Raw genomic sequence first — 27,763 nt, forward strand, 5'->3', positions numbered from 1 at the left:
AATGTATTTTGGCCGCTCAGTAATTGCAGCAGGCAGGCTCTTAGTTCCCTGACCAGGGATCAAACCCAGGCCCCCTGCATTGGGAACCTGGAGTCTTATTCACCAGACCACCAGGGAAGTTCCCTGGCTCCTTATTTAAAGAAGTATCTGGAAGGGCTGTTGTGAAGCCCCTGCCAGCAGAGCTCACCTTCCTCTTTTCAGTAGAAGCGGGGCAGCCAGCCAGGTGAGGGAAGCTCCCTGCAGGGGAGCAGGTGTATGGAACTGCTGCCCTTCCCCCCTCCAGCCTCACCCTCGCTTTGTCCCTGCTCCGATGATGATTGCTTTATTACTGTTTTCAGTCTGATATAATTCTGGCATTTTCCATAATCTTGATCTTTTCATTGATACCAGATTTCTATACAAAGTTTTGTATATAACATGATTATGTACCCACCAGAATACATTCCCCAGCAATTAGAACGTTTAAGATGCAGCTCCTAATGTTGCTTCTGCACATTCCTCATTTATTACTTTTGAAAGTGTTTTGTGATTTTTTTTTTTTTTTTGGTGCATGTGTTTACACATTCAATAACAATTCTCATTTAGAGTTGCAAAACACGAAGCCAATTTTGAACCCAGACAGATGGCAGCCAAATGAAGTTTAATTAAAGAATGAGTGCTTTGAATCAAATCACTTTAAAAAAGTACAGTACACTGAGATTCTGGGGAGGTTGCATAAACAGCATCTGGGCTCTCTTGCGGAAAGCAGGGCCTGCTGGCAGATCTGGGGGGCGGGGGAAGCGCTGGGTGGGCACATTCCGGACTAAGCAAACAGGCCGGGTAGCGGGTGGAGGGGAGCCGGCCAGAGGCCCCTAAGCACATCCTCGGTACTCAGCCCGGACACATCTCCTAAAGCCCTGAGCCCCCGGGACGGGAAGGAAAACGGATATAGGTGACCTCTTTGTTCAAAAGCTTTGTCTTGGGAAAGGGGGATTCCCTTTATTTCTGCAATGAAGCCTGGCACCAAGGCACAAAGTTTCGCTGCACCAATCCGCCTATTTGCATGCGTCCGAAGAATGACAAAGGCGGAGAGTCCGGCCTTTCGGGGTTTCAGCGGCCTTCCCCAGGGCTCCCCGCCTCTCCGCGCAGCCGCCGGCTGCACCGTCTGGAGCACGCAAAGCCCCGCCCGCTCCGGGCAGGAGCCACTTCCGGCTCTGGCCGCAGATCTGAGCGCGGGGGCGGGGCGGCCTGGACCGGTCTAGACAACCGGGCGGCGCCAGCCCGGCGGCTGGGGCGCCAGGTGGGCCCGAGCCACGGGCCGGCCGGGCTACAGGGACGCAGGCCAGTGGCCAGGCTGGAGGCGCGCTCACTGCCCAGTGGCTGCTGTGGAGAAGAAAAGGGCACAGATCGGTGGGGTGGGAGGCAGAGGAGGGGGACAGAGGGAGGGCCGGGCACTGAATGGTGCAGGGGAGGGAACGCAGTGGGGGCTTTTTAATGCAGGGAGAGACAGGATTAGATGGAGGAAGGCTGAGTGCCAGGAGAGAGGGTCTGACGGCAAGGTGGCAGTTACCATGCGGTCCTTGATCTCCTAGGCAGTTGATGCCTTGAGGGCAGTGGGTGGTCAATGGTAGGGGGTCGCCCCTCCCCTGATCCTGGAGATTAAAGGCGGACTGGGCTTAAAGCCAGGGAACTGAAGATGGAGTGGAGGGCCCGGCAGGTCCTAGGGCCACTGGAATGTGGCAGAGAGAGGAAAAGTCTGAGTGGGGGCATGCCAAGCTTGTGGTTCCGGCTTCTTGTGTCTTTCCAGGAGGAAGTCTGGAAGGCTGGGACAGGACCTTGCCTCTCGGCTCTGGGCACTGGGCTGACCCAGAGGGCTGGCGGGAGCTCCTGGCCTGTTTGGATTGTGTACTTAGCGGACTCAGGACTCAGTTCCTCCACATCGCAGGCTTCCTGCTGGACCCTGGCTGGACGCCGCAGTCCACCCTGACCCCTCCACGCCCCAGCACTGGCGTCTAACTGACCTCCAAGTCCTGTTGGCTGACCTCCTTGTTATTCTTCACCTGGCCCAAACCCCCACCAGCTCTGGCTGGGACAACAGCAAGAGCCTCCCACGTGGACTCCGGCTTCTCTCTCCTCTGCGGGGGAAGGCGTGCCCTTCCAAAATGTGCAGACCTGGTCTTGGTTCTCCCCTGGTACTCCGTGCTGTAGCTCTCCCCAGCATCCCTCCTCACCTCTGCCCAGCCCTCAAGGTCTTCCACCAGGACCCAGGGGGAAAAGGATACAATGTAGCTGCAGAGCAGCAGGCTGGGCCAGCAGAGCCCACTGCATTTCTGCCCCGGTTCACCCCTCATCATAGTACCACATGCAGGGCACAGCCTGTGGACCACCCCTGCCCACCTTTCCATCTCACTTCCAGCCACTCTCCTCCCTTCCCCTGCTCCAGCGACTCCTCGTTCCTAGAATGCCCAGGTTCTCAGTCCAGTCTCCCTGCCTTTACACATGTGGCTCTTCCCCATGACAGTGTCCAGCCCCAGCCCTCCCTATTTGTCCTGCCAGCTCCTAAGACCCTGATGCTGGAAAAATTGAAGGCAGGAGGAGAAGGGGACGACCGAGGTCGTGGTGGTTGGATGGTATCACTGACTCAATGGACGTGCGTCTGAGCAAGCTCTGGGAGATAGTGAAGGATGAGGAAGCCTGGTGGGCTGCAGTCCGTGGGGTCGCAGAGTTGGACATGACTGAGCAACTGAACAACAGCGTGCTTCAAGGACCGTTTCTTGAGTCTGTGCTAGGTAAAGGCACCCTGCCATGTGCTTCCAGGGCATCCTGTCCTTCCCCGGCTTCCCCATCAGGACTGAAGGAGTGGCCAGTATGGCCAGCCTGAATGACTGCCAGACCCTTTGGACTTGTTTTCTGAAGTTCAGTCTCATCACTTCCTTCACCTTTCCACCTGTCACCAAACTGGTCTTTCTGACCAGTAGCTGTGACCCACCACTTTGCTTAAATAGCCTGAGCTCTAGCAAAAACCTCGGGCTTCCCAGGTGGTTCAGCTGTAAAGAATCTGCCTGCAAATGCAGGAGACATGGGTTCGATCCTTAAGTTGGAGGGTTCCCTTGGGAGAGGAAATGGCAACCCGCTCCAGTATTCTTGCTTGTAAGATTCCATAGACAGAGGAGCCTGATGGGCTACAGCCCATGGGGTTGAAAAGAGTCACACACTACTGAGCGACTGAGTTTGTGCACACAGTAGCCAAAACCCGCCTCAGGGACTTCCCGAGCAGTCTGTGGTTGAGACTCGATGCTTTCAAAGCAAGGGGTGCAGGTTCAATCCCTGGTCTGGGAACTAAGATCCCACGTGCCGCACAGCGTGGCCAAAAAATAAAAAAAAACAAGAGCCATGTCACCTTTCCGGGCCCAACCCAAAGGTCCCGTCTCCAAGATGTCTTCTGTCTAGCTATGGAGATTCCATATCTCCTTATCATATCTGACCTTGACTGCACCTGTTACTGGGGCCAGGACAAGATGACCCTCCACCACACGGCACGCTCCCTGAGGCCAGGGGCTCGGCCCTGCACTTCACCTTCTTCTGGTACTGCGTCCTGAGGTCATGTGACCCCAGCAGCAGCAAAATGAATGAAGCCTGTACCCAGGGCCCTGTGGTCAGGGCCGTGGCCTCTGTTCTTGGCAAAGACGGAAGGCCTGGGCAGGCCAGCTGAGCCAAACTTCCTGACCTCATTCCAGGGACGGCAGCTGCAGCCACAAATTCCAAAAGAGAACAAGTAACAGTTAGGAACAGAAGCAATGATTTTTTTTTTCTTTTTTCTTTTTACTTATTTAAAAAGGCCTTGGCGGCAGGAATATAGTGTAAAAATCATTGGAAAAACTAAAAGGCATCGATACATATCCGAATATACACTTTGTACATAAATTACATTTCCTTTAGTCTTTCTGAGTGAGGTCCTGATTCAGCACTGAGGTCTAGTAATTCAGAGGTCCCGGGAGTTGCACGTTCAGGCCGGCATAGTCCACCATGTACATTGGCCATTGCTAGAGAGAGGGGGGACAGACAGCCTGGGTTAGGACTCCAGGTGGCTCCGAGAGCCCCCGGGGACGATTTCTGAAGGACTTCCTCGGATGCTATTTATTTTGAGGCTGTGGGAGGCCCAGAGAGGGGGGTGTGACCTAAGATCTCACGGTTCACCAGTGACCGTGGGGCCAGGGCTGGAGCTTTCTGACCTGTTCCCACCTGTGTCCCAGGGACCAACCGTGTGGGCAAACGTGGGGAAGAAATTGGGGATCGCTCAGAACAGGTGGCCTGAGCCCCATAAACTTAGCCCCCTCCAGGCCTCAGGCTCCAGAGCAAGCCTTCCTGTCTCTCTGCGTGGCGGGAGGGTTGAAGGACCCTCTGTGAGCACCCTGGCAGGGACAGAGGCAAAGCCTGAACTGCTGTGCATTTTGGGAAGGGGTCCGAGCATAAACAAATCCTAAAGTCATTTTCAATTGGCTTCCAACTATTCTCCCCATTTGGACTTGGGATTCCAAAGCTGATATTTTGAAATCAGAAAGAACCCTTGGATTGTGCCTTTAATGAAGCTTTCCCCTTGAGAGGAGCCACGTGACAGAGCAGGTGGTGCTCTGGAGGTGGGGCGTCCATCCACCACTGACCAGCGTGAGGCTGCAGAGTTAATGGGCTTCTATCCCCGGTTTTCCTCATCTACGTATTGTGGGTAACACCCATGCCTCGCAGCCCTGTGGCTCAGAGCATGTGATGTGAGCACAGAGATTAGTCTAGCATCTGACTGCCCTGGGAACCCGGGAATCTGCTCAAGGTCCTATCGAGTGGGAGGAGGTGTCAAGTCCCTTCCCACTCTGAGGTCTCAGCTTGCCCATCTGCATAGTGGGCCTGTGAATTCCTTCCCTGGGGTGCCTGTGAGCACCTGATGAGAGGAGAGGTGGACTAGCTCACGGGTGGGGCAGGCAGTTGAGTCTGCAGACCCTGCTCAGCACCCGGCGTCTCCCCGCACCCTGGACCCACGCCCCAGTGTAGACGACCCTGCCCGAGTGCCGGCTGAAAGCCAAAGGGAAGAGCAGTCAGGTCCTGTTCTGCGCAACTTTACCACGAGTGAGATCTGGTTGGTGGATGCTACCGACTCCGGGTTAGAGGAGGAGGAAGAGGAAGACGAGGAGGAGGAGGAGACGGAGTTTCCTTCGGAGACCCGCTTTCTCTTGCGCTTGGGAATGCTGCTGTCTTTGGCTGGTGGGAGAAAGGGTTGCTGATGCTGGGTGCCAGGGCCACTGTGTCTCGCCTTCCTGACTTCTCCTTGGAGAAGGCCTTATTGGCAGGTTTGAAGTCCCCTTCTCAGCACTCAAGGCTCCTGATCCCCCAGCGGCTGAGGCCCATCTCCATAGTCGCCTTCCCTGAGCAGCCCCCATGCCCGACTTGCCCACTCTCCTCCTCCCGCCCACTGTCTGCTTTGCTGACACTATGGCCTCCTCCTCCAGGGAGGCTTCCCCAGCAGGCTCAGCTCAGGCCCAGGGTTTCCTTATACCCTTCTCGGACCAGGTAGAGTCCAAGGTCCCAGGCTCCCCAGAACTCCCAGACTCAGAGCCATACAGCCTTGGGTCTCAGGGAGAGTCACTTAATGGCCTTGTACCTTCAGTTTTGTCGCAGGTAAAATGTGAGTGGGATTCTGCAGGTTTGCTGGGAGCATCTCATGAGATAATGTACCTGGTCCCCAGTAAATACTCAACAACTGAGAACTGCTATCAGTATGGTTGCTACTGTTACCGCCGACATGTGATGGCCCAGATCTCACAATGCTGTGGCAAACGACAGGTCACAGGCCCTGGTGGACAGGCAGCGTCCCAGTGGAGAGAAAGCCTAGTTTAGAGCCAGAAGCCCGAAGTTCAAACTCCATAGCTGCCACTTACTAGCTGTGTGACCCTGGGAAAATGATGAACCTCTCTGAGCCAAAAGGGGAAAACTGTATGATACGAGACTCAAAGGAGACTAAGAGTTTGAAGGAACCCAGTACTAAGCCCAGCGCAGAGCAGGACCAGCAGGGGTTGTGCTGTTACTGAATCCAATTCATGTGATTATGAAAGACTTAGCAAAAAGATTTGCAGTTATGTGTGGGGGACTTCCCTGATGGGCCAGGGGTTAAGAATCCGCCTGACAATGCAGGGGACACGGGTTCGATCCCTGGTCCGAGGAGATTCCACATGCTGAGGGGCAATGAAGCCCATGTGTCCGCATACCCCAGAGCCTGTGCTCCTCAACAAGAGAAGCCACCGTGATGAGGCGCCCTCGCACGGCAACCAAGAGGAGCCCCTGCTCGCCACAACTAGGGAAAGCCCGCCCAGAGCAATGAAGGCCTAGTGCAGCCAAAAATTAAAAAAATTAAGATTCGCAGCTGTGTATTGGGAACTTCCCTGGTGGTCCAGTGCCAGGACTCCATGCTTTCACTGCAGGAGCTACAAGTTCCACCCCTGGTCAGGGAACTAAGATCTCCCTGCACGGTGTGGCTCCTCCCCAAATATTTGCGGCTGTGTGCTGTGTAAATGGAGATTTGGGCTTGACTGAGTGGATACAGCTTATTGACAAAGCCCATGGAAAGGTCTTAATGACACGGATGAGGGCATGCTGGGCCTGGGTGGGCAACTGTCTAGCTGGTGAAGCAAAGCCAGAGGTTGGGGTCTGGATGCGGTATGAGTGGAGATCCCGGGAAACAGAAGACTGTGTAGGCAGAAGGAACCCAGGCTGTGAGCCAGGGAGGAGGGATTTTTGCAGGAGGCTCCACGTGCAGACAACTCAGAGGTGCTCACCCCGGGCTGTGGCCACCGTGGGGGTCACTGTAAGACCCTAAAGATGGCTATGGTGGGGGGGGCTATGGCAGTGGATATGTCTCTGATAAAGTGAAAGTGTTAGATGCTCAGTCGTGTCTGATTCTTTGCGATCCCATGGACTGCAGCCCACCAGGCTCCTCCATCCATGGGGATTCTCCAGGCAAGAATACTGGAGTGGGTAGCCATTCCCTTCTCCAGGGGATCTTCCAAGGCCCAGGGATCAAACCCAGGTCTCCTGCGTTGGCGGGCGGATTTTTTTTTACCGTCTGAGCCACCAGGGAAGCCCGTTAAGTCTCTGATAATTTGTCCCAAACTCTCCTCCTGGAGGCCTCCATGGGGCCTTCTGCATGTTCGCCTCTGACTTGGGAGCAGCTCCCAAACCTAGTCACCTCCCTATCCCATACCATGCCCTTGGCATCAGCACATGCTAGAAGGCTGTGGCATTCCAGGGGAACTCTGACCATTTGGAGTTAGGACCTTAAGTCTCAGGCTGGGGTGGGGTAGCCTCGTTGAATCCTGTCACTGTCCCCACTGAACAGCCACGCTGGGGCCTCCAGTCCACGGTGGCCTGTGGTTCCGATGGATGGTCAGCACACCAGGCTCGAGGAGGCCACCAGCTCACTGTGTGGCCTTGCTAAGTCCCTTCCCCTCCCTGGGCCTCAGTTTCCCAGCTGTACCATGAGAGGTGGGACTAGATCAGCGCTGTTGTTTTTTGGCCGTGGCATGTGGCCTGTGAGATCTTAGTTGCCCAACCAGGGATTGAACCTGGACCCTCAGTAGTGAGAGTCCAAAGTCCTAACCGCTGGACTGCTGGGGAATTCCCTGTAAATCAGTGTTCTTAATCAGAGGTGCACCTTCCAATCCCTGGGCTCCAGCCTCTCAAGTCCTGTGACACACCTGCTTGATCAGAATCCCAGAGCTTCCCAGGTTCCAGGACCCTGAAAGGTTCTAGAAGACTAGGGTCTAGTGCAAGTGTTGCCCTGAAAATGCAGGCAGAGTCCAGGGGCCCAGCCAGTCTTGGGCAGCGCCCACCTGCCTCACCCCTGCAGGGCATAGGTCACCCCCTCTCCCCACCCCAGGTGGCGTCCCCATCCTACCTGATGCCCCCTCCTGCTTGGCTCCTGCCTGCCCCTCCTTATCTCTAGCTGATCTGCCAGGATCAGCTCTCCATGGCAGGGCCTCTCTGAAGGGCACCTGCAGGCTTCCTGGGACCTTCTGGGGATACTGGCCTTGCAGAAGGTCTCAGGGTTCCTGGGGAAGTTCCAGGCAGGACAACTACACTTTCCTCTATCGTGTGCCCCCTGGCCCAGCTGTGTCTGGTCCCCGAGAAGCAGAAGGGTGGCCTCTTTAGCCTCTGACTCACCTGGCACCTTGGCGTCACTGCAGATTTCTGCAAAAGGTCTGAAAAAGAGAGAAATGAGGTGGCAGTCAGAACACCAGGTTGCCCCTCCCCCTCCTCACCTGCTCCCTGAATGTGGGCAACATTGTGAGATGAAGAGGCTGCCACCAATGCTGGAACGTTAGCCAGCAAAGACCCAGATGAAAGTGGTCAGCGTCCCCGCCCAGAGCAGGTGGGGTGATGGCAAGCCTGGCACCGTCAGTGCCGAGCCACGTAGGTCACCCCTCTGACTGGTTTCCTCTAGAAAGCGAGGGTGTCGTCTGACCAAGTGATCTGAAGTGTGTGCCTACATTTATGTAAATGGATATACGAGATAGTACTATGTTTTAAATACATCTTTTTTTTTTTTTTAAAGGAACCTGGATTCTTTTTTTTTTTTTCTTTTAATGTTTATTTTTATTTAGTGAGTTTTGGCTGTGCTGGGTCTTCGTTGCTCTCTCTAGTTTCGGCAAGTGGGGGCTACTCTCTAGCTGCAGTTCCAGGGCTTCTCACTGTGGTGGCTTCTCTTGTTTCAAAGCATAGGCTCTAGGGCACGCGGGCTTCAGTACTCGTGGCACCCAGGCTCTAGAGCACAAGCTTAGCAGTTGTGGCACACGGGCTTAGTTGCTGCGCGGCGTGTGGGATCTTCCTGGATCGGGGACTGGACTCTTGTCTCCTGCGTTAGCAGGCGGTTTCTTTACCACTGAGTTATCAGGGAAGCCCTACTATGTCTATAACTTTTTATTTTAATGATTATTTTACTTGCAGCATTATTATAAGAACCTCCTCAAATTAGCTGTAACCTAATTTACATATATATGAAACTCCAATACTTTGGCCACCTCATGCGAAGAGTTGACTCATTGGAAAAGACTCTGATGCTGGGAGGGATTGGGGGCAGGAGGAAAAGGGGACGACAGAGGATGAGATGGCTGAATGGCATCACTGACTCGATGGACGTGAGTTTGAGTGAACTCCGGGAGATGGTGATGGACAGGGAGGCCTGGTGTGCTGCAGTTCATGGGGTCATAAAGAGTTGGACACGACTGAGCGACTGAACTGAACTGAACTGAATATGGAAGGAAAACCCCAGAATGTCTTCTCTCTGAGAGGTACACCTACTGGGGGTGGGTGGGCATTTTCTCCTATTTTCCAGAAGTTACTTCAGGGGGTGAACATACATGAGAAGGGAGGGAAACCTCTACTTTTGAGGCCCTGCTGAATAATCTGGGGCTTCACTTGTGGCTCAGCTGGTAAAGAATCCGCCTGCAACACAGGAAACCTGGGTTCCATCCCTGGGTTGGGAAGATCCCCCAGAGAAGGGGAAGGCTACCCACTCCAGTATTCTGGCCTGGAGAATTCCATGGACTGTATAGTCCATGGGGTCACAAAGAGTCAGACATGACTGAGCGACTTTCACTTTCACTGAATAATATGACTTCTCCCCACAGATCAATAGATATTTTACTGTATCTTTATCACGAGTCCAAACAATCCTCTGGCATATTGCTATTTCTGTAGCTGGACAACTCAGATCAGTTGAATGATACAATTTTTTTGACACAATTATTTTACTTTATATTATTTTATTAAAAAAAAGTTTTGGCTGCCCCCTCCCCCCTCAAAAAAAGTTGTCTTTTTAAAATAAAAAAGCCACAATATGTGTGGCTTGTGGAATCTTAGCTCCCTGACCAGGGATCAAACCCAGGCCACTGCAGGGAAAACGCTGAATCCTAATCACTGAACCGCCAGAAAGGTTGAGACTCTGCGCTTCCACTGCAGGCAGCGTGGGTTTGATCCCTGGTCAGGGAACTAGATCCCATATGCTGAAACTAAGCACAAGGACTTCAGCTACTGAGCCCGGGAGCTGCAATGAAGGCCGAGCATAGCCAAAATAAATGAATGAGTGAATAAATAACTAAAAATTTAAAATAAAAAACCCCTCAAAAACAGGGAGTGTAAAACTGGAAAGAAAATATGGGAATAGAACAGAAAGTCAAAGAAATGCACCACCAGTGTTAACTCTAAATAGGTGGGTTATGGGTTATCTTCCTTCCTTCTACCTTTTATATTTTCCAAGTTTGCTGTGCGTATTGTTTTTAAATCCGAAAAATAATCAAATAAACTACCGTATTTAAAAAAGTATATAGGGATATACAATAAAATACAGACAGTGGCTATTTCTAGGGTTGGGGGTACTGAATTACTGTTATTTTCTAAATACAGTAAAACAGGTAAAAATGAGTGGCATAGTAAAAAAAAAATCAAATTTAATTAAAATTGAAAAAATAAATACCTATGAATGCTGAGGCCATGTGTTTCAATTGAAAGGGGTTAGAATCAGGACATCTGGCACTATAGCCTAAGTGCTTGTGTCCCTGAAGAATTCGAATGTGGAAAAATACCTAATTCCCAGTGTGATGATATTTGTTGGTGGCGCCTTTGAGAAGTGATTAGATATGGAGGGTAGAGCCCTCATGAACAGGATTAGTGCCTTTATATAAGAGGTCTCAGATTGCTCCCTCATGCCTTCTACCCTGTGAGGACAAAGTGAGAAGATGCTCACTCATGAACCAGGAAGAGCCTCGCCAGGGACCAAATCTGCTGACACGTTGATCTTGCCCTTCTCAGCCTCCATAATAGTGAGAAATAAAGTTCTGTTGTTTAAGCCACCTGGTCCGTGGTACGCTGTTACAGCAGCCTGCACAGACTAAGATGTCTGGGTCCGGAGCCCAGCTGACCCACTGTGACTTACACTGTCCCTTTCTCACTCTGGATATCTGTTTCCTCATCTTTTAAGAGGAGACTGCTGGGACTTCCCTGGCAGTCCAGTGGCTAGGACGTGGCCTTCCAGTGCAACAGGTGCGGGTTCAAGCCCTTGTCAAGGGAGTTAAGATCCCAAACACCTCGAGGCCAAAAAACCAAAAAATAAAACAGAAGCGATATTGTAACAAATTCAATAAAGAGTTTAAAAATGGTCCACATCAAAAAAAAGAAAAGATGGAAGACAGCTAGGCTGCCTACCTGATTCTGTGCAAGTGAGAGTTTCCTCTCTCTCCTTTTCTCGCTGTTTCTGTTTTGGACTCCTGGCTGGGCCAGCTCTGAGGGTTCCCCTCCCAGATCCAGGCAGCACCCTCCCTCCCCTGCGCCCCCCCATACCCCCTGCAGCAGGTGCCGGGGGCACTCACTGGAGCTGGTTGATGATGACCATGCGGACGTGCTCGCGGGCCTTCAGGATCTTCTCCAGCCGGTGGATGTCGTATGTGTTGGGGTTCCGGAAAGGGATGTCGTCAGGCAGGCCCGTGACCTCAACGGCGTCTGGGCTGTCCCGGATCAGTTTGTAAGGGACCAGCACGGGCCGGTTCAGGCCCAGAGCCTCACCTAGAGTGCACAGGGGGTCAGGGTGAGGGAAGATTCCCTGGTCTAAGGCAAGCTCTCTGGGGAAGGGCTGGGACCTAGCATGGCCCACTCGGTAGCCACTGTACCCCAGAGAGTTTGTAAGTCAACACACACACCACTGGTTGGTTTGTTTGAACCCAATTAGCAAAACTAAAAATCCAGGGGTGGGGGATGAGGAGGGAAGGATTGGGAGTTTGGGATTAGCAGGTACAAGCTATTATATCTCTCTATATATATATAGATAGATAGATAGATAGATAGATAGGGTGGATAAACACCAAGGTCCTACTGTATAGCACAGGAAACTGTATTTAATATCCTGTGATAAACCAGAATGGAAAAGAATATGAAAAAGAATATATATATATATATATTTATAAAACTGAGTCACCTTGCTGTACAGCAGAAATTAACACAGAGCATTGTAAATCAACTATACTTCAATAAGTTAAAAAAAAAAAATCCAAGGAATTCCCTGGAGGTCCAGTGGTTAGGACTGCTTGCTTCCACTGCAGGGGGCATAGGTTTGATCCCTGCTTGGGGAACTAAGATCCTGCAAGGCCAAAAAAAATATATATATAGATGTAAAATCTACTCCTGTTGTGTTAGAAAAAATAAAAGACCTTACTTAGGTATTTATGGACAAAATGACGGGATGTCTTAGGTTTGTTTTAAAAGACTAAAGCTATCAAACCATGCCTATGGAATTCTGTCCATGGGATTCTCTATGGACAATACTGGAATTCTCTATAGAGAATTCTCTAAGCAAGAATACAGGAGTGGATTGCCATGCCCTCCACCAGGGGATCTTCCCAACCTAGGGACTGAACCTAAGTCTCCTGCATGGGCAGGTGGGTTCTTTACCACTAGTACCAACCCAGGAAGCCCAATGAACTGGGCTTAGATATAAGATTGGCTAAATGTCAATAAACACAGAAGCCAGGTCTGTGGATTACACGGTGGGTCACTGAGTCATTCTCTCTGCTTTGAAAGCTGATTTCAAAATAAAAAGTGAAAAAGCCACAGCAAACCACATAGCAGAGTCGCTTCCTGTTACTCTCAAAACGAAACCCCAAGTCCTGGCCTGCCCGCCTCTCTGCACTCATCGAGAACCTCTCCCCCGCCGCACCTTCCCACTCCTGGCCCACCAGCCTTCTCACTGCTCCGCAGTCACTGAGCTGTTCCCTACGCCTGGCAAGCGTCCCTCTGTTTGTCCCCCGTGACATGCAAGTTCCTGCTCAAACGTCCCTTCTTCCAAGGAGTTTCTTGTTCACTGATCCAGCCATGGCTATGCTCCCATTACCCCTGCCTCCTCATCACACTTCCACACTTTCCCGCTTTCCTTCTTCACTCTCTGAAATTCTTAAAAAAAAAATCGTCTTCTAACTCTCAACTACAATACAAAGTAGATAATACTGCTAAATTCATCACAAACAAAACATATACAGAGCTGCCCAAGAGGCAAGAGGTGCAAGCAACAGGTGTCTTTCAGTGGATGAGTGGACAGACAAAATCTAATACAGATGCTGCTGCCGCTGCTGCTAAGTCGCTTCAGTCGTGTCCGACTCTGTGCGACCCCACAGAGGGCACATACTAGGGAATCTTATTCAGCCTTTAAGAGGAAGAAAATTCTGACACAAGCTGCAACATGGATGAACCACAAACACTGTATCTTTTCACTTATGTGAGGTCTGAGAGTACTCAAATTCATAGAAACAGAAAGGAGGAGGGGAAAATGGTGAGCTGTTATTTAATGGGTGTGAGTTTCAGTTTTGCAAAATTAAAAAGTGGTGGAAAAAAAAATGTATACAGAGCACCTAGTGTTGCCTGACACTCAGTAATCTAGAAACTGCTCCGCTGGTGGTGGCTGTATTATCAGCTGTGCCACCCTGGTTCTTCCCTGGCACCTGGATGCCTTCTGCAGGGGACTTGGCACTTTGCATCATTTCCATGGCCAGTTCCCTCCCCACATTGAGCCCCCCGATGGCGGGATCAGACTCCTTCCTCTAGATTCTCAGGGCTGAGAGTGTGCCAGGCAGACAAGCGTCTGTGTGAAGAGGCGCTTGGCCGTGCCCCACGGCCTCTGCCACACAGCCCAGCCCTAGAGGCGCTTGAGGCTGACCGCTGTCCCAGCTGTGTGTACCGCTGACTGTTTCCTCTCCCCAGCCACTTTCTTGGTTGGGGGGGAGAATGAGGAGTCAGCTCCCATCAGTCACAGTGCAACTATGTCCCCAGGGAGCAGACAGGCCAGCTGGGGACAACTGGAGGCCAGGCTGGCTGCAGAGGCAGGGGGACCCCAAGGAAGGCTGCCCCGCAGCCCTGCCCTCCCTCCCTCGCTAGGCACTGACCGTATTTCTCATTGAAGAGCTCCTTCACCTGCTCCCGGAGGATCACCTTCTCCCCGAGCCTGTTGGCATCATCTTCATCTACGAGAGGAAGGCAAGGGGGCGTGAGGGTCCCCACGGGCTCGGCCCCAGGTCCTGCTCCTTCTCCCACATGGCGGTCCAGACCCGCGCTGGCTGGCACAGGCTCTCCAGGGCCCGCCCACTCCCCTGCAGCCTGTTGCTGGCCTCAGCCATCTGTCCATACGTCCATTCACCCATCTGTCCATACATCCATCCACCCATCCCGCATTCTCTGAACAGCTTCCCCAGCGCAGGCCCCGCATCAGGCACGCAGCACCCCGAGGAGAAGGAGGCCAGGAGCCTCCTCCCAGGGACTCACAGCCTAGCAAGGTTGACAGCGAGGCTGCGTGCCCCCCAGAAGTGTGATCGGGGACACCCCCGAGGAGATGGGAGGGGGCATGTTCAAGGGGGGGTGGTCTCTTGGAAGGCAGGATGGAGTGCGTGTGGGGAAAGACACCCCAGGTGTAGGATCAGCCCCCTGCACAGGCATCGAAAGGTGAAAGGTCAGTGTGCTGGCTGCGGCTGAAGCACAGGGTGGGGCCAGGGGAAGGGGATGGGGTGGGTTGGGGGGCGGGGAGGTGGCGGGGGGGCTTGTGCCAGCCTGACTGAGCTGGGTTTGCAGGAAGTCATCACCTGGCTGCCTCGCAGACCCAGAGCCCAAAGCTTGTGACTAGGCAGGTTTTGGGGTTGTAGGGCTGCACACGTTTCCTGGTCAGTGTCCAGGGGGGCCCTTGGTGGGGCACCTTCTGCCCGGACCCTGTGCTCCCCTCCCTCAGCCCTCTCCTTGGCCTGGAAGAGCAGCTGGGGTCAGTGGAGCCCCCAGAGACAGGCCTGGGCTGGGCCAGAGAGAAGCGGGGCATGGACGGTGTAGAGGAGGTCCTGGCAGAGCAGCCGTGGGCATGTGTCCCAGGAGCGGGTGTTCCAGGAAGGGCCCCAGGGCACCCTGGCACAGGTCACCACACGGGCTGGGTCTCGGGGGGTGGAGGCGGGGAGCTGGAAGCCGGCAGGGAGCCAGGGCCTGGGAGGTGAGGGGCAGAGCAGACAGAATGGATCGGCGAAGAAAAACAACCCCTGTTCTAATCTGGAAAAATCTCACAGAACTCAGTTCCATTTGGGAGGCCCAGGGCTCCGTGCCACTCAGACTGTCTGCTGCCCCCGCCTGCACTTCACACCCCAGGCACGAGGCCCAGCCTTTCCCTGGCTCCACCACCAGGGAGGAGCCTCGCCTGCCCAGCCCTGCAGGGCATAGAGCTTCCCACACCGCCTGACACCCCTCCTCCCCTCCTCCGTCACCCGCTGCCCTCCCAGTCCCCGCCCCCCTCCCCCCCCCCACGATAGCCCTGTCTGGTCCAGTTCATGCCCACGCTCCTGATTCTAGCATCCAGATATCCGAATCTCAGAGTTCCGGGATCTCTCTCTCTTCAAGCATGACCAATCAGCCATCCGGGTGCCAGGGGGCACTGCCAGCATCAGACATCCCAGATAACATCTTCTTCCTGCGTCCCCATCTCGGGGAGTGATGGCTGCACCTGGCCACAGAGACCCCGAACTCGGCACCCGGGAGCCCTCCCACCTTCCCACACACCCCATCAGAGCCCTTCCCCATGGTTTTCAGGATCCCAGAGGTGGCAGCATCAACCTGACCTTCGTCCATGTCAGCAGACAACTAGGACACAGTCCTGGGTCCCGGGGCCACCCCAAGCCTGCATGGAGGTGGAAGACAGTCTCTATCCAGCTACTCCCCCTACCAGCAGGGACGGCTCTGGGACTCTGCGTGGAGCCAGGGAAAGATCAACCTGGATCCACCCGACGTGCACCAGACACTCCGCCGGCAGCTTTCCCAGACACGGTCATGGCCGTTGCTCACCACAGTTGAGGCCACAAAGGTTCAGAGAGGTTAAGTAACCTGCCCAAGGTCACACAGCCGCACAGGGCCAGGAATACCCTATTTGACCCAGGAGTCTGGGTCTTTCGCTCTACCAGGCACACTGGGTTTCCTGAATTTTCAGTTTCCCATCTCTAGAAAGCAGGGTTGATCTTTAAGGTGTTTCCTCTAAATCTCTCATTCTATCAGCTCATAGTTCCATGCCTCTGTCTCCTCTCAAGCCCAGGGCAGGGCCAGGACCCAGTCAGTATATGACAAAGCCTTCTGGATTAAAAGGAAGTAGACAGGGGACTTCCCTGGTGGTCCAGTGGTTGGCTGCCAGTGGAGGGGACATAGGTTCGATCCCTGGTCGGGGAAGATCCTACATGCTACAGGGCAGCCAAGCTGGTGCGCCACCACTACTGAAGCCCGAAAGAAGCCACCACAATGAGAAGCCTGGCACTGCAGCTAGGTCGTCCCCGCTCGCTGCAACTAGAGAAAGCCTGTGTGCAGCTACTAAGGCTCAGCGCAGCCATAAATAACAAACTAACAAAAGGAAGTCGACAGCACCTCAAAGACAAGCCCGCAAGCTCAGGTTCTCGTGGTTGCTGGATGTGACTGTCACCTGGGCACGCGGGTGTGTCTGGGAGCGTGGGGCTCACTCACCCACCCTGCCTTCCCCTGCAGACCCCTGCTGCTCCGCTGCCAGTGGGTGGAGAGAGACACAGGGCGGCCCTGAGCATCACACTGCCTGCACCTTGGGGGAGAGGCAACACCAGGCTCCGGGAGGGCAAAGAACTTGGAGTCGAAAACCTAGGCTTGTGTTGGTTCAGTCACGGGTGGGTCGTGTCACCTCTCAGCATTTCTGCTCACTGTCCTGAAACAATATTTGTCTTGGACAAATATTTCACAAGCACGGTCCCATGGGGATGCAGTGCTGACCTTGCGTCAGAGTACAGAAAACAGTCCGAGATGAGGCAGCGACAGTGAGGAACACGGGGTGACCCTTCGGGCTTGAGAACTGTCAGTGAGAGCCTGGTGGAAGCACAGGGGGCGAGGGGGACCCCCCCACCCAGCCGGGGATCATGGAGGGCTTCTCGGAGGGGGTGACAGCTGTGCCCCCCAAGGCCCTGTGGGACTCAGCCCGATTGGCGTACATCGGGGCTCCAGGCACTCCATGAGTGCTCAACAGATGTTTTGTGAGTGTGTGTGCGCGTGTGCTCAGTTGCATCCGACTCTTTGTGACCCCACAGACTGTAGCCTGCCAGGCTCCTCTGTCCTTCATTATCTGCCAGTTTGCTCAAACTCATGTCCATTGAGTCGGTGATGCCATCCAACCATCTCATCCTCTGTTGCCTCCTTCTCCTCCTGCCTTCAATCCTTCCCAGCATCAAGGTCTTTTCCAGTGAGTCAGTTCTTCGCATCAGGTGGCCAAAGTATTGGAGCTTCAGCATCAGTCTTTCCAATGAATATTCAGGGTAGATTTCCTTTAGGATGGACTGGTTTGATCTCCTTGCAGGGACTCTCCTGATTTCCTCCAAGGGACTCTGTGTACTTGGAGGAAAAAGGAGGGAAGCCCTCGTGGGATGAGGGCTAAGGAGGGACCCAATATTTGGGAGGTTGAACTTGAACCACAGGTGCCCTCACATTACCTCCAGCCTTGCAGGGGGAGGGATGAACACACTCGGGTCCGGGCTCAGAGATGCCTAGGACAGAGCTGGTCTGCTGTGATGTGAATTGTGGTCACCGTCCCCAGCTGGCCCCCACAAGTCCTGGCGAGCCCCAGACATGGGGGAGGAAGGCCACGCTCCCTGCTAGCGTGCATGGCTCAGCCCAATGGGCCTCTTGGCAGGCTGTAGGTCAGTCACCTCCTTCCTGACACTGCCAGGCTCCTGCCACCACCATCATATGCCCACTGCCTGGAGAGGCGGCAGCCAGGCCGGTGGTCACCAGGGACCTCCCCAAGGACGGCCGTGGGCAGGGCGGGGCGGCCCTGGCAATCATTACCACTAAGTCTGGTCTGCTAATGAGCAAAACGAGGATCAGAGAAAATGAGAGAGAGTGTGTGTGTGTTGGGGGGCATGGTGGTGGTGAGGCACAATTCCTGGGGCCCGTGCGGTCTCGGCCAGAAACCCCATGGTCTTTCATAGACTGAGGTACAGCCTTGTTGCTGGAATTTAAGACCAGTTAAGAACACACGCTCTGAAGTTTGGCTGCCTGGTCTCAAGTCTCAGCTGTTATCAGCTCACGAAGATCGTGATCGCCACTGCATTTCCTTGTTTGGAAAGATGCAACAACGACCCCACGGAGCTGAGGACGTCCTGCCCGTGCCTGGCGTGGTCTCGGGCTAGTTGTCATTACTCTTCTTCCCCAGGAGGACCTGACGGAGTGTCTGTAAACCCAGGCTGGCTGTAAGGACCCCGATGGTTGCAAACGTTTCAAAATGTTCTCCATTTGGAAACATCACAGGGCTCCATGCGGAGGCTGTGTAGCCTCCAGGTACCTGCTTGAATGCCTATGGACAGTGGGGAGAAAGGGCATCCCCAGGGCCAGTGACAGCAGATTCCAAGGCAATCTTGACTGTACCCCCTAATGCTGTGTGGTGTTTGGAAAAGCACTCAACCTCTCTGAGTCAGTTCTGACATCTCTCCAATGGGAATCCTGACCTGTCAGGGAGGGATTTAATGATACGACATAAAAAAAAAGTAAGGTCTTATACCATCAATGTCCAGTCATCACTGACATGATTACCAGACCACTGCCTCAGTCATCTCACGTACTCTCAGGAAATGAAATCTGACCTAGGAAACTCTTCCAGAAAATGGAAGTTTAATTTCTTTTAACTCTCTGGGTTTACTTGACTCATTTAGGGGAGGACATTTTCTAAAACTCATCAAGCGGGCTTCCTCGGTGACTCAGTGGTAAAGAATCCGCCTGCCAATGCAGGAGACCTGATTTCGATCCCTGATCCAGGAAGATCCCACGTACTTTGGGGCAACTAAGCCCATGTGCCACAACTACTGAGCCTGCACCCTGGGGCCCGGAAGCTGCAACAACTGAGCCCACGTGCCCTAGAGCCCGTGCTCACGACAAGAGAGGCCACCATAACGAGAAGGCCGTGCGCCGCAACGAGAGAGCGGCCCCCTCTCGCCACAACTAGAGACAGCAGCGAAGACCCAGCACAGCCAGAAATGAATAAAAATAAACATTAACAAAAACCCCACACCAAGTACCCCTTTCTAATAAAGCACACAGTTTGGGGGTAGGAGGAGGTCACCCTCATGACCGGAACCCCAGTGCCATCCAGAAAGTGCTGCTGAACTTGCCCAGGCTGCAGTGACCCGTCCCCCACTGCCCTGGGCTGGCATTTCTCCTGCCCAGTTTTGCTTTTTCCAGTTTTCTGGGTTCTCTCTCTATGGTCTGCCCCAGGAGCTCTCATCTTGTCCTTTCTAATCGGCTGTCTGTTAGCCCAAGGATTAACTGAATTTTGCCTGAGGGAAAGCAAGCAACCAAGCTTATTAAATCACAGCCATGCTGGGTACATAGTTTTAAGCCAGGCAGCTCAGGGTGACGCCTGGGGTGGCCCCACAACGCTCTCCAGGGGCAAAGTACAAGAGCCTGGAGCAGCCTGGCCTTTCTGCACCTAGTCTGAGGTGCCCAGCTCAGGCTGATGACTGTGTGCTGGGAATCACATTCCAAAATGACACAGAGGCAGCCAGCAGCGAGAGAGGGGACAGGCCAATCTCCAGGGGAAAAAATATAATAACTATTTCTCCTCTCTCCTCTCAAAGCAGCCTCTCCTCTCTGCCAGGCTTGGACTGGGCGATCCAGCCATAAACCAGACCCGTGGACTTCCCTGGTGGTCCAGCGCCTGCCAATGGCAGGTGACCTAGGTTCAATCCGTGTTCCAGGAAGATCTAACATGTGGCGGGGCAACTAAGCCCATGTGCCCTAAATCCTGAAACAAGAGAAACGACTGCAATGAGAAGCCCGCACACTGCAACTAGAGAAAGCCCATACACAGCAACAAAGACTCAGGGCAGTCAAAAATAGATAAACTCACTAAAATAATACTGATTGTTTTTAATTGTTATTTTTGATTGTCACCTGGCTTCCCAGGTGGCGCTAGTGGTAAAGAGTCCACCTGCTGATACAGGAGACGCAAGAGATGCGGGTTTGATCCCTGGGTCGGGAAGATCCCCTGGAGAAGGAAATGGCAACCCACTCCAGTATTCTTGCCCGGAGAATCCCATGAACAGAGGAGCCTGGTGGGCTACAGTTCATGGGGTTGCAAAGAGCACACACACACACACACAGAATGATAATAATAATTTAAAGTAAAAAAGTAGACCCAAGTGTCTACTTGGCCTGGCTCTCAAGAGGCCAGAAGATGGATATCCATAGGCACCCCACCTTGGTGGAATAGCTGCCTTGTGCAGGGAGCAGGGCTCACTCAGATAGGGGACAAGCCACATCCTTCCCTGGGCCCCTGTGACTCGTAGGATACTGCACTTTCCTGGCACCAGGCCTTCGCCAGGAGAAAGGATACACTCAGTTCACCTCTTAACCCTTTCCAGGATCTGTCTGTAGGGCAGCAGGAGTCATCTGTTTTGCAGATGGACTAACTGAGGCTCAGAGAGGGGACAGCCGTGCTTCAGTGGGGTGGAAGCCCTCGCCCGTGATCTCACGTACCCAGGAGAATCTTTCGTACGTGTGCCAAAGGAAACATGCTCAGGTGGGCTAAAGAGCACTCTCAGTAGCAGCAAGTAACAGCAAGACCCAGACAGCCTAAGACAGGAAAATGAATGAACTGATCGTGGTATAGTCAGTGCAGCGGAATATTACTGAGCCCTGAAAAAAACAGCTATGGCGACACATTTTAATGCTATGTTATGTCTTGTAATGTGACAGAAGCAAGTTCCAAACTTTCTATAATAGGATACCTTGGGGACTTCCCCGGTGGTCCAGAGGTTAAGAATCTGCCTTCCAGTGCAGGGGACGCAGGTTTGATCCCTGGTCAGGGAACTAAGATCCCACATGTGACAAGACCCCATATGCCATTGAGCAACTAAGCTGGCAATGAGGAGTGCAAAAGCCACAACCAAGACCCTACGCAGCCAAAAATAGATAGATATATAAATTTAAAACAAATTCTAAAAAAAAAGTTAAAAAAAAAAGCAAAATGAAATAATTTTGGTTTAAGCAAGTATTTTATGCAATAGACATTAAAAAAAAACTCGTGAGCAGTGATTAAATCACAGGGGATGACACCATCAAAGACATTTCTGGGAATCTGAATACAAACTGTATACTAGATGAGAGGGAGTTAGCAAGTTTCATAAGTGTGACAATGGTATTATAGGTCTGCAAAAAAGAAGAGCATTGTTCTGGAGAGATGTGTGTTGAAATATTTAGGCGTGAAGAGTCAAGACGTGCCTGCAAGTTACTTTGATGGAGAAAGAGGCAGAGACAGAAACCAATGGGGATGGGGTCTGTGGGTGGGAGAGAGATGAGGAGGGAGGGAGGGAAGGAATTTGGCAAAATGTTAAGAATTAATGTGCTGTGCTTAGTCGCTCAGTCGTGTCTGACTCTTTGCAACCTCATGGACTGCAGCCTGCCAGGCTCCTCTGTCCATGGGATTCTCCAGGCAAGAATACTGGAGTAGGCTGTCATGCCCTCCTCCCGGGGATCTTCCTGACCCAGGGATCAAACCCAGGTCTCCTGCGTTGCAGGTGGATTCTATACCATCTGAACCACCAGCTCCCAATGACTCCAGGAAATTCCCTGGCAGTCTAGTAGTTAGGACTCCGCTCTTTCACTGCAGAAGGCCCAGGTTCAACCCCTGGTTTGGGGAACTAAGGTCCTGTAAGACGAGAGTCTTGGCCAAAAAGAAAAAAAAAAATAGTGAATTTAGCAAAAGAATATACTGACAGGCATTATACTATTCTTTTCTTTTTTGCCTGTAGTTTTGCAATTTTGCAAGAAATAAAAACCCCCAAGAGAATGAGACACATAAAATTCAGAATATTTGTTCCCGGGAGAGAGGCAGACAAAATGAAGGACAGCATGTGGGTGGGTATGTTACTGGCACTGTTCTGATTCTTAAATGGGTTGTGGGTTCACAGGTGTTCACTGCAGTATTTATTAACAAGCGCCCAAACAAGTATGTATGCATACGAATGAAAGAATAAAAATAAATGAATACTCAATGCAGTGTGGTATCCCGCATTGGAGTCTGGGATGTGAAGAGGATATCAATGGAAAAACTGAAGAAATCTAGCCTGTAGTTTAGTCCATTGCAGGCACCATCTAATGTTGAATTTTGACAAGTGGACCGTGGTTCTACAAGATGTTAGCGTCCTACAGGGGTCAGACCGTATTTAGGAATTCTGTACTATCTTTGCAAGTATTTGTAAATTAAAAATTATTTCAAAATAAAAAATAACAGCCATCAATCAATTGATTGCTTGTTACATGCAGGGATGGATGGCAGGGTGAGTCATGTGCTGGGGACTATGATGGAGCTGATCAGTACATGGTGTTCCCTGGGTCAGGGGAGGGAAGAAGGCATGCCTTCTTTCCCAGGGTTCTCTAGGGCTGGGCTCTGTGCCTCCATCAATCCATCTCCCTTCCCCGGGATGGAGGTGGGTGGTGGGTGGACCACAACCTGCCTGGGCAGGTGATCCAGGTTCCTCTTAGAGCCCAGCTGCCTGGCCTCCAGCTGACACACTGCAACAAGAGCCTGAAACGATGGCCAGCGGAGGGCTGTTTGGCCGGGGCCTCCCCTTCTGGGGCTCCTCCAGGCCCTCCCCTCTGCCAAACACTAGGATGCAAGCTCTCCATCAGCTAATGACACATGCCTGGAGGAGACAGAACCTGGCGATTTACACAGTGATGCTCTTTACTCCTCACAAGCCTGACCTCTAGGTGTTATGATCCCCATTTTACAGATACGGAACCTGAGGCTCAGAGGAGTCAAGGTGCCTGGCCACAGTCGCCAAGGCCACATGGTTTGCGACGGGTGGCACTAAGGCTCAAACCCAGGTCTCTCTGACCCCTGGGTGCCATTTTCCCACCTGAGAACAGCCCAGTAGCTCGGCAGAGGGCTTCCTCCCAAATTCTCTTGCTGCTGCTGCTGCTGCTAAGTAGCGTCAGTCGTGCCCAACTCTGTGCGACCCCATAGACAGCAGCCCACCAGGCTCCTCTGTCCCTGGGATTCCCCAGGCAAGAACCCTGGAGTGGGTTGCCATTTCCTTCTCCAGGGCATGAAAGTGAAAAGTGAAAGTGAAGTCTCTCAGTTGTGTCCAACTCTTAGCGACCCCATGGACTGCAGCCTACCAGGCTCCTCCATCCATGGGATTTTCCATGCAAGAGTACTGGAGTGGGGTGCCATTGCCTTCTCCAAATTCTCTTGCAGCTCCATTTAATTGTAAATTAAAAATTCGCTTGCAGCTTGAACCTGCAAGCCAGGCTGGGCAGAGCAAACATCAGGTTTTCTTGGGGGAGTGGGGGTCTATCCCAGATGGACGGTCCTGGGAGCGGACATACTCATGGCCCTTCCCAAGGGAAGTTACCTCCTTCCCTCTCCCCTCCCTTCCCTCCTTCACGGTCCCAAGGCCAACAAGGCCTAGGCTGACCTGTGAACTGTGGCCACAACCGGCCAGGTGCAGAAAGCCGCCCACTAAGTGTGATTGGCAGGGCATCAGCGCCCAACTTGGGCAAGGTGGGCAGAGGCAGTCAGCTGACCACACAGGCTGGGGCTCCACTGTGCCAGGGGCCAGGGAGAATGGAAGTATTCTGAGGCCACGACCCTTACCCTACAACAGCGATGAACCCTGCAGCCAGGGGCCTGAGAACAGATGTTCCCTGTGGGCCGAGCGTGTGGTCTGTCTGCATGTGTTCACGATTACAGCCCCAGCACCCACAGCAATGCCCGACGCATCACAAGCACTCGGAAGATAACTGTCCGAGAAATTAAACTCCCACGTGCCAGAAACTCTTCCTGGACCTCGGCAGGCATTCATTCACTTAATCCTTCCGACAACACTAGGAAGTCGGTCCTGGGAGTATCTCCCTGCTGCAGATGGGGGGACCAAGGCACAGAGAGAAAGCCAACTGCCCAGGTGACACAGGGAGTGAGCAGGAGAGCCACGATTCATCCCAGATCACTGACCAGCTGGCAGTACAGCCTCTCCGCCGAGGCTGCAAGGGCAGGTAGAGGGTCTGAAATCGTACTGAAGGCTCATCATGACTCAGTTTCTGCACGTGCGGAGGAACCAGATCTTCCTTCTACCCTGTCCAGCTCTCTCTACACCCATAACCCCAAACCCATGTTTCCACCTGCCTCCCGAACACCTTTGTTCTGTACATCCCCCACCAGTCTCTGCCCAGGCCTCCCTTAAACCTGTCCCTCCTTCATCTCGTGGGTCCCTGACCCCACCCTCTCACACGGTTACTCAGGAGGGAAACCTCAGCTGAATAGTGGCCCCCAAAGCTGTCCATCCCCTAATCCCTGGAGCCTGTTTCTTCACATGGCAGAAGGGACTATGCTGCTATGCTTAAGGATCTTGAGATGGGGAGATGATGCAGGATTATTCGAGTGGGCCCCAAATGTAATCACAAGAGTCCCTGGAAGAAGGAGGCAAGGTCAAAAGCAGGAGAGGGGACACCAGAGGTTGGATGGATATGCTCTGAAGATGGAGGAGGGGCCACAAGCCAAGGAAGGTAGGCAGCTTCCAGAAGATGGAAGAGACACGGAAACAGGTTCCCCTGAAGAACCCTTCGAAGGAGCCTGCCCTGTGCACACCCTGACTACTCCTGCAAGGAAACGAACCTGTGCTGCTTTCAGCCGCTGAGTTCCTGCAGCCACAGGAAACTCCACCCCTCTGCACCCCTTTGCCTCCAGCTACATTCTTTCCAGGTTGTCCCAGGTGGTAAAGAACCCATCTTCCAATACAGGAGACAGAAGAGATGTGGGTTCGATCCCTGGGTTGGGAAGATCTCCTGGAGGAAGAAATGGCAACCTATTCTTGCCTGGAGAATCCCTTGGACAGAGGAGCCTGGCGGGCTACAGTCTATTGGGTTGCAAAGAGTCAGACACAACTGAGATGACTTAGCACGCGTGCACGCATGGTTTTTCAAGTAATCATGTACGGATGTGAGAGATGGACCATAAAGAAGGCTGAGGGCCAAAGAATCGATGCTTTCACACTGCGGTGTTGGAGAAGACTCTTGAGAATCCCTTGGACAGCAAGGAGATCAAACCAGTCAATCCTAAAGGAGATCAGTCCTGAATATTCATTGGAAAGACTGATGCTGAAGCGGAAGCTCTAATACTTTGGCCACCTGATGAGAAGAGCTGATTCACTGGAAAAGATCCTGATGCTGGGAAAGACCGAAGGTGAAAGGAGAGGGGGTCGGCGGAGCATGAGATGGTTAGGTAGTGTCACTGACTCAATGGACATGAGTTTGAGCAAACTCCGGAAGATAATGGAGGATGGAGGAGGCTGGCAGGCTACAGTCCATGAGGCTGGGAAGAATCAAACACGACTTAGTGACTAAACAACAACAAAACCCAGGTACATCCTGTCACCTTTGATGCAGCAAGAACTTCTCGGCTGGCCTCCCTGATTCCACCCTCCGCTCTGCAAGCCACTCAGATTTATCTAAACAGTCTGTCTGACCATGTTCTTCTGTTGCTTTAAACTCGCTGAGGGCCTCTGTTGTTTGTGAGGCAAATCCATCCTCCTCCCCCTGGGGAACAAGACCCTCTGCTGGAGTTTTCACCCAGTCTTGCACTCCCTGGGTCCCCACTTGAGAGGTCATGGGGAACCTGCTGTTTCATGAAACAGACAACGGAAACCCAGGGCTCCTCTACTTTGTGGGGCGGAGAGGAAGCCTCTTCCCGCTCACCTTGTGGGGCATCTATAATCCGAAGCTATGGGGACTGGGGCCTGTTGAGAAGCCATCATCGCTCAGGGCCTGACCTCTGATGTCCTTGCAAGATGCTCAGCTACGTCTCTGGGCCGTGGGAGCCTTAGGGTCACAAGGGGAGAAGGGCCTCCCCCTAGGGAGAAGGGGGTTCTTCCACTCACCCCCAGGACACCACCCCCTCTTGGCTCCTCCCGGTTTTTTCCTGACCTGCAAAGACTGAAGGTACCAGGGTCCTGACCCGCTGACTCCACTCATTCCTGATGATCTCATTCTGTTTGGGCTTTATTTATGTATTTTTATTTTTTGGCCTCACTAAGCGGCATGTGGGATCTTCGCTCCCGGACGATGGATGCGCCCCCCTGAATTGGAAGTGCAGAGTCTTAACCACTGGACCACGAGGGAAGTCCCCATTTGGGCTTCAAATATTACCAGCAATGCACTTGTGATTCCCCAAATGACACTTCAAGTCTGGAGCCCCCTGCTTGTACGTCAAACTGCTCTTGGAGATGTGTGCGCATGCTTAGTCATGTCCGACTCTTTGCGACTTCAACAACTGCAGCCCGCCAGGTCTTCTGTCCTTGGGATTCTCCAGGCAAGATCACTGGAGGGGGTTGCCATTTCCTCCTCCAGGGGATCTTCCTGACCCCAGGATCAAAGCTGCGTCTCCTGTGCGTCCTGCAGTGGCAGGCAGGTTCCTTACCGCTGAGGCACCTGGGAAGCCCCCAGACTTAATAAGCCACAAACATGCCTGAGACCTCTCCCACTCCCCACCCCAGCCCTCTTCCTGCATCTTCTGAATCTCAGCTACCTACCGGCACCTCCATCCCTGCAGAAGCTCATTCCAAATCCCTAAGGTCAAGCTCGACTCCCCCCACCTATCCTCTTGCTCACAGCCCCCACCAGCAAGCAAACTGTTGGATTTAGCTACAAACTCTGCCCGGAGTCAAAAACTCACCATGGCTGCGGCCACTCCCGGGGCCTCGCTTGCGTTGCTATGACCACCTCCTTACATCACCCTCCCTCCCCCGCTGCCTCCCTGTGTGTCCTCACCCAGCAGCCTGAAGGGTCCTGTTAGATCCTAAACTGGATTGTGTCTCTCCTCTGCTCCGAAGCCTGCACTGGCTCCCAGCTCCCTTGGAATAAGGGTCAGCATCTTGATCCAGCCCCCACAATCGGCCTTCTCTCCCATTTCCACCCCACCTCCCACAGGGGCAGGGGACCTCAGGGTCTCTGCAGTCTGTACTTGGCCTGCAAGGTTCTTCCCTGCGCACCCCTGGCTCACTACTGCCCTCTTCAGGCCTTTGCTCACGGGCTTTCCCTGGCCACCTCCATATCAACCCACTGCGACTCCCTAAAAATAAACACAACCTCTCCCATCTGCTTCTCAGCCCTCAACACCTGGTACCCTTGATCCTTCGCACATTGTCTCTTCTCTGCAACCACACCAGAATGTAAATCCCAGGAGGCAGCGTGAAAAAAGTGAAGGCATCAGTCACTCAGTTGTGTCCGACTCTTTGCAGCCCCATGGACTGCAGCCCTCCAGGCTCCTCTGTCCAAGGGATTCTCCAGGCAAGAATACTGGAGTGGGCTGCCACTCCCTTCTCCAGGGGATCTTCCCTACCCAGGGATCAAGCCCTGGTCTCCTGCATTGCAGGCAGATTCTTTACCGTCTGAGCCACCAGGCAAGCCTGGTCCAGCAGACACTTCGGGACTGTTCACGGACTAAGTAACTGGCCCTTTTTCCCCAAACTTGAAGGGGTCCCTTCTGCAGGCTGTGTTGTCCTGTCCCCAAGCCTGCAGAGAGACTGCAGAGGGCTAGGGCTGTGTTCCCATCCCCACCTCCCACCACCACGAGGTCTCTTTTGCCACCAGACCCTGGAGGTGGCTCAGACGGCAAAGAATCTGCCTGCAATATAGGAAACCTGGGTTCGATCCCTGGCTCAAGATCTTCTGGAGGAGGAAA

General features: G+C 53.1%; 1 protein-coding gene across 12 annotated transcripts in view; it reads right to left on the bottom strand.

Annotated features, from left to right (window-relative positions):
- Nucleotides 1-623: 623 nt before the first annotated feature.
- GTF2IRD1 (GTF2I repeat domain containing 1) overlaps nt 624-27,763 on the bottom strand; it is a 119,237-nt gene continuing 92,097 nt past the window's right edge. For 5 of the 12 annotated variants that reach the window (XM_060405901.1, XM_060405899.1, XM_060405898.1 and 2 more), the window contains 3 exons: nt 13,947-14,024; nt 11,388-11,580; nt 3,781-8,222 (listed from right to left, as the gene is read on the bottom strand). In XM_060405901.1, the coding sequence (XP_060261884.1) occupies nt 7,859-8,222; nt 11,388-11,580; nt 13,947-14,024 (635 nt within the window). In that variant the 3' untranslated portion in view covers nt 3,781-7,858. Of the gene's footprint in view, nt 1,363-3,780; nt 8,223-11,387; nt 11,581-13,946; nt 14,025-15,320; nt 17,422-27,763 lie in introns of those variants that run through there. The other 7 variants (XM_042240361.2, XM_027961838.3, XM_027961839.3 and 4 more) reach the window with 3 other exon arrangements.

Source organism: Ovis aries, chromosome 24 (assembly GCF_016772045.2).
Source record: "Ovis aries strain OAR_USU_Benz2616 breed Rambouillet chromosome 24, ARS-UI_Ramb_v3.0, whole genome shotgun sequence".
In the NCBI taxonomy this organism is placed as follows: domain Eukaryota; kingdom Metazoa; phylum Chordata; class Mammalia; order Artiodactyla; family Bovidae; genus Ovis; species Ovis aries.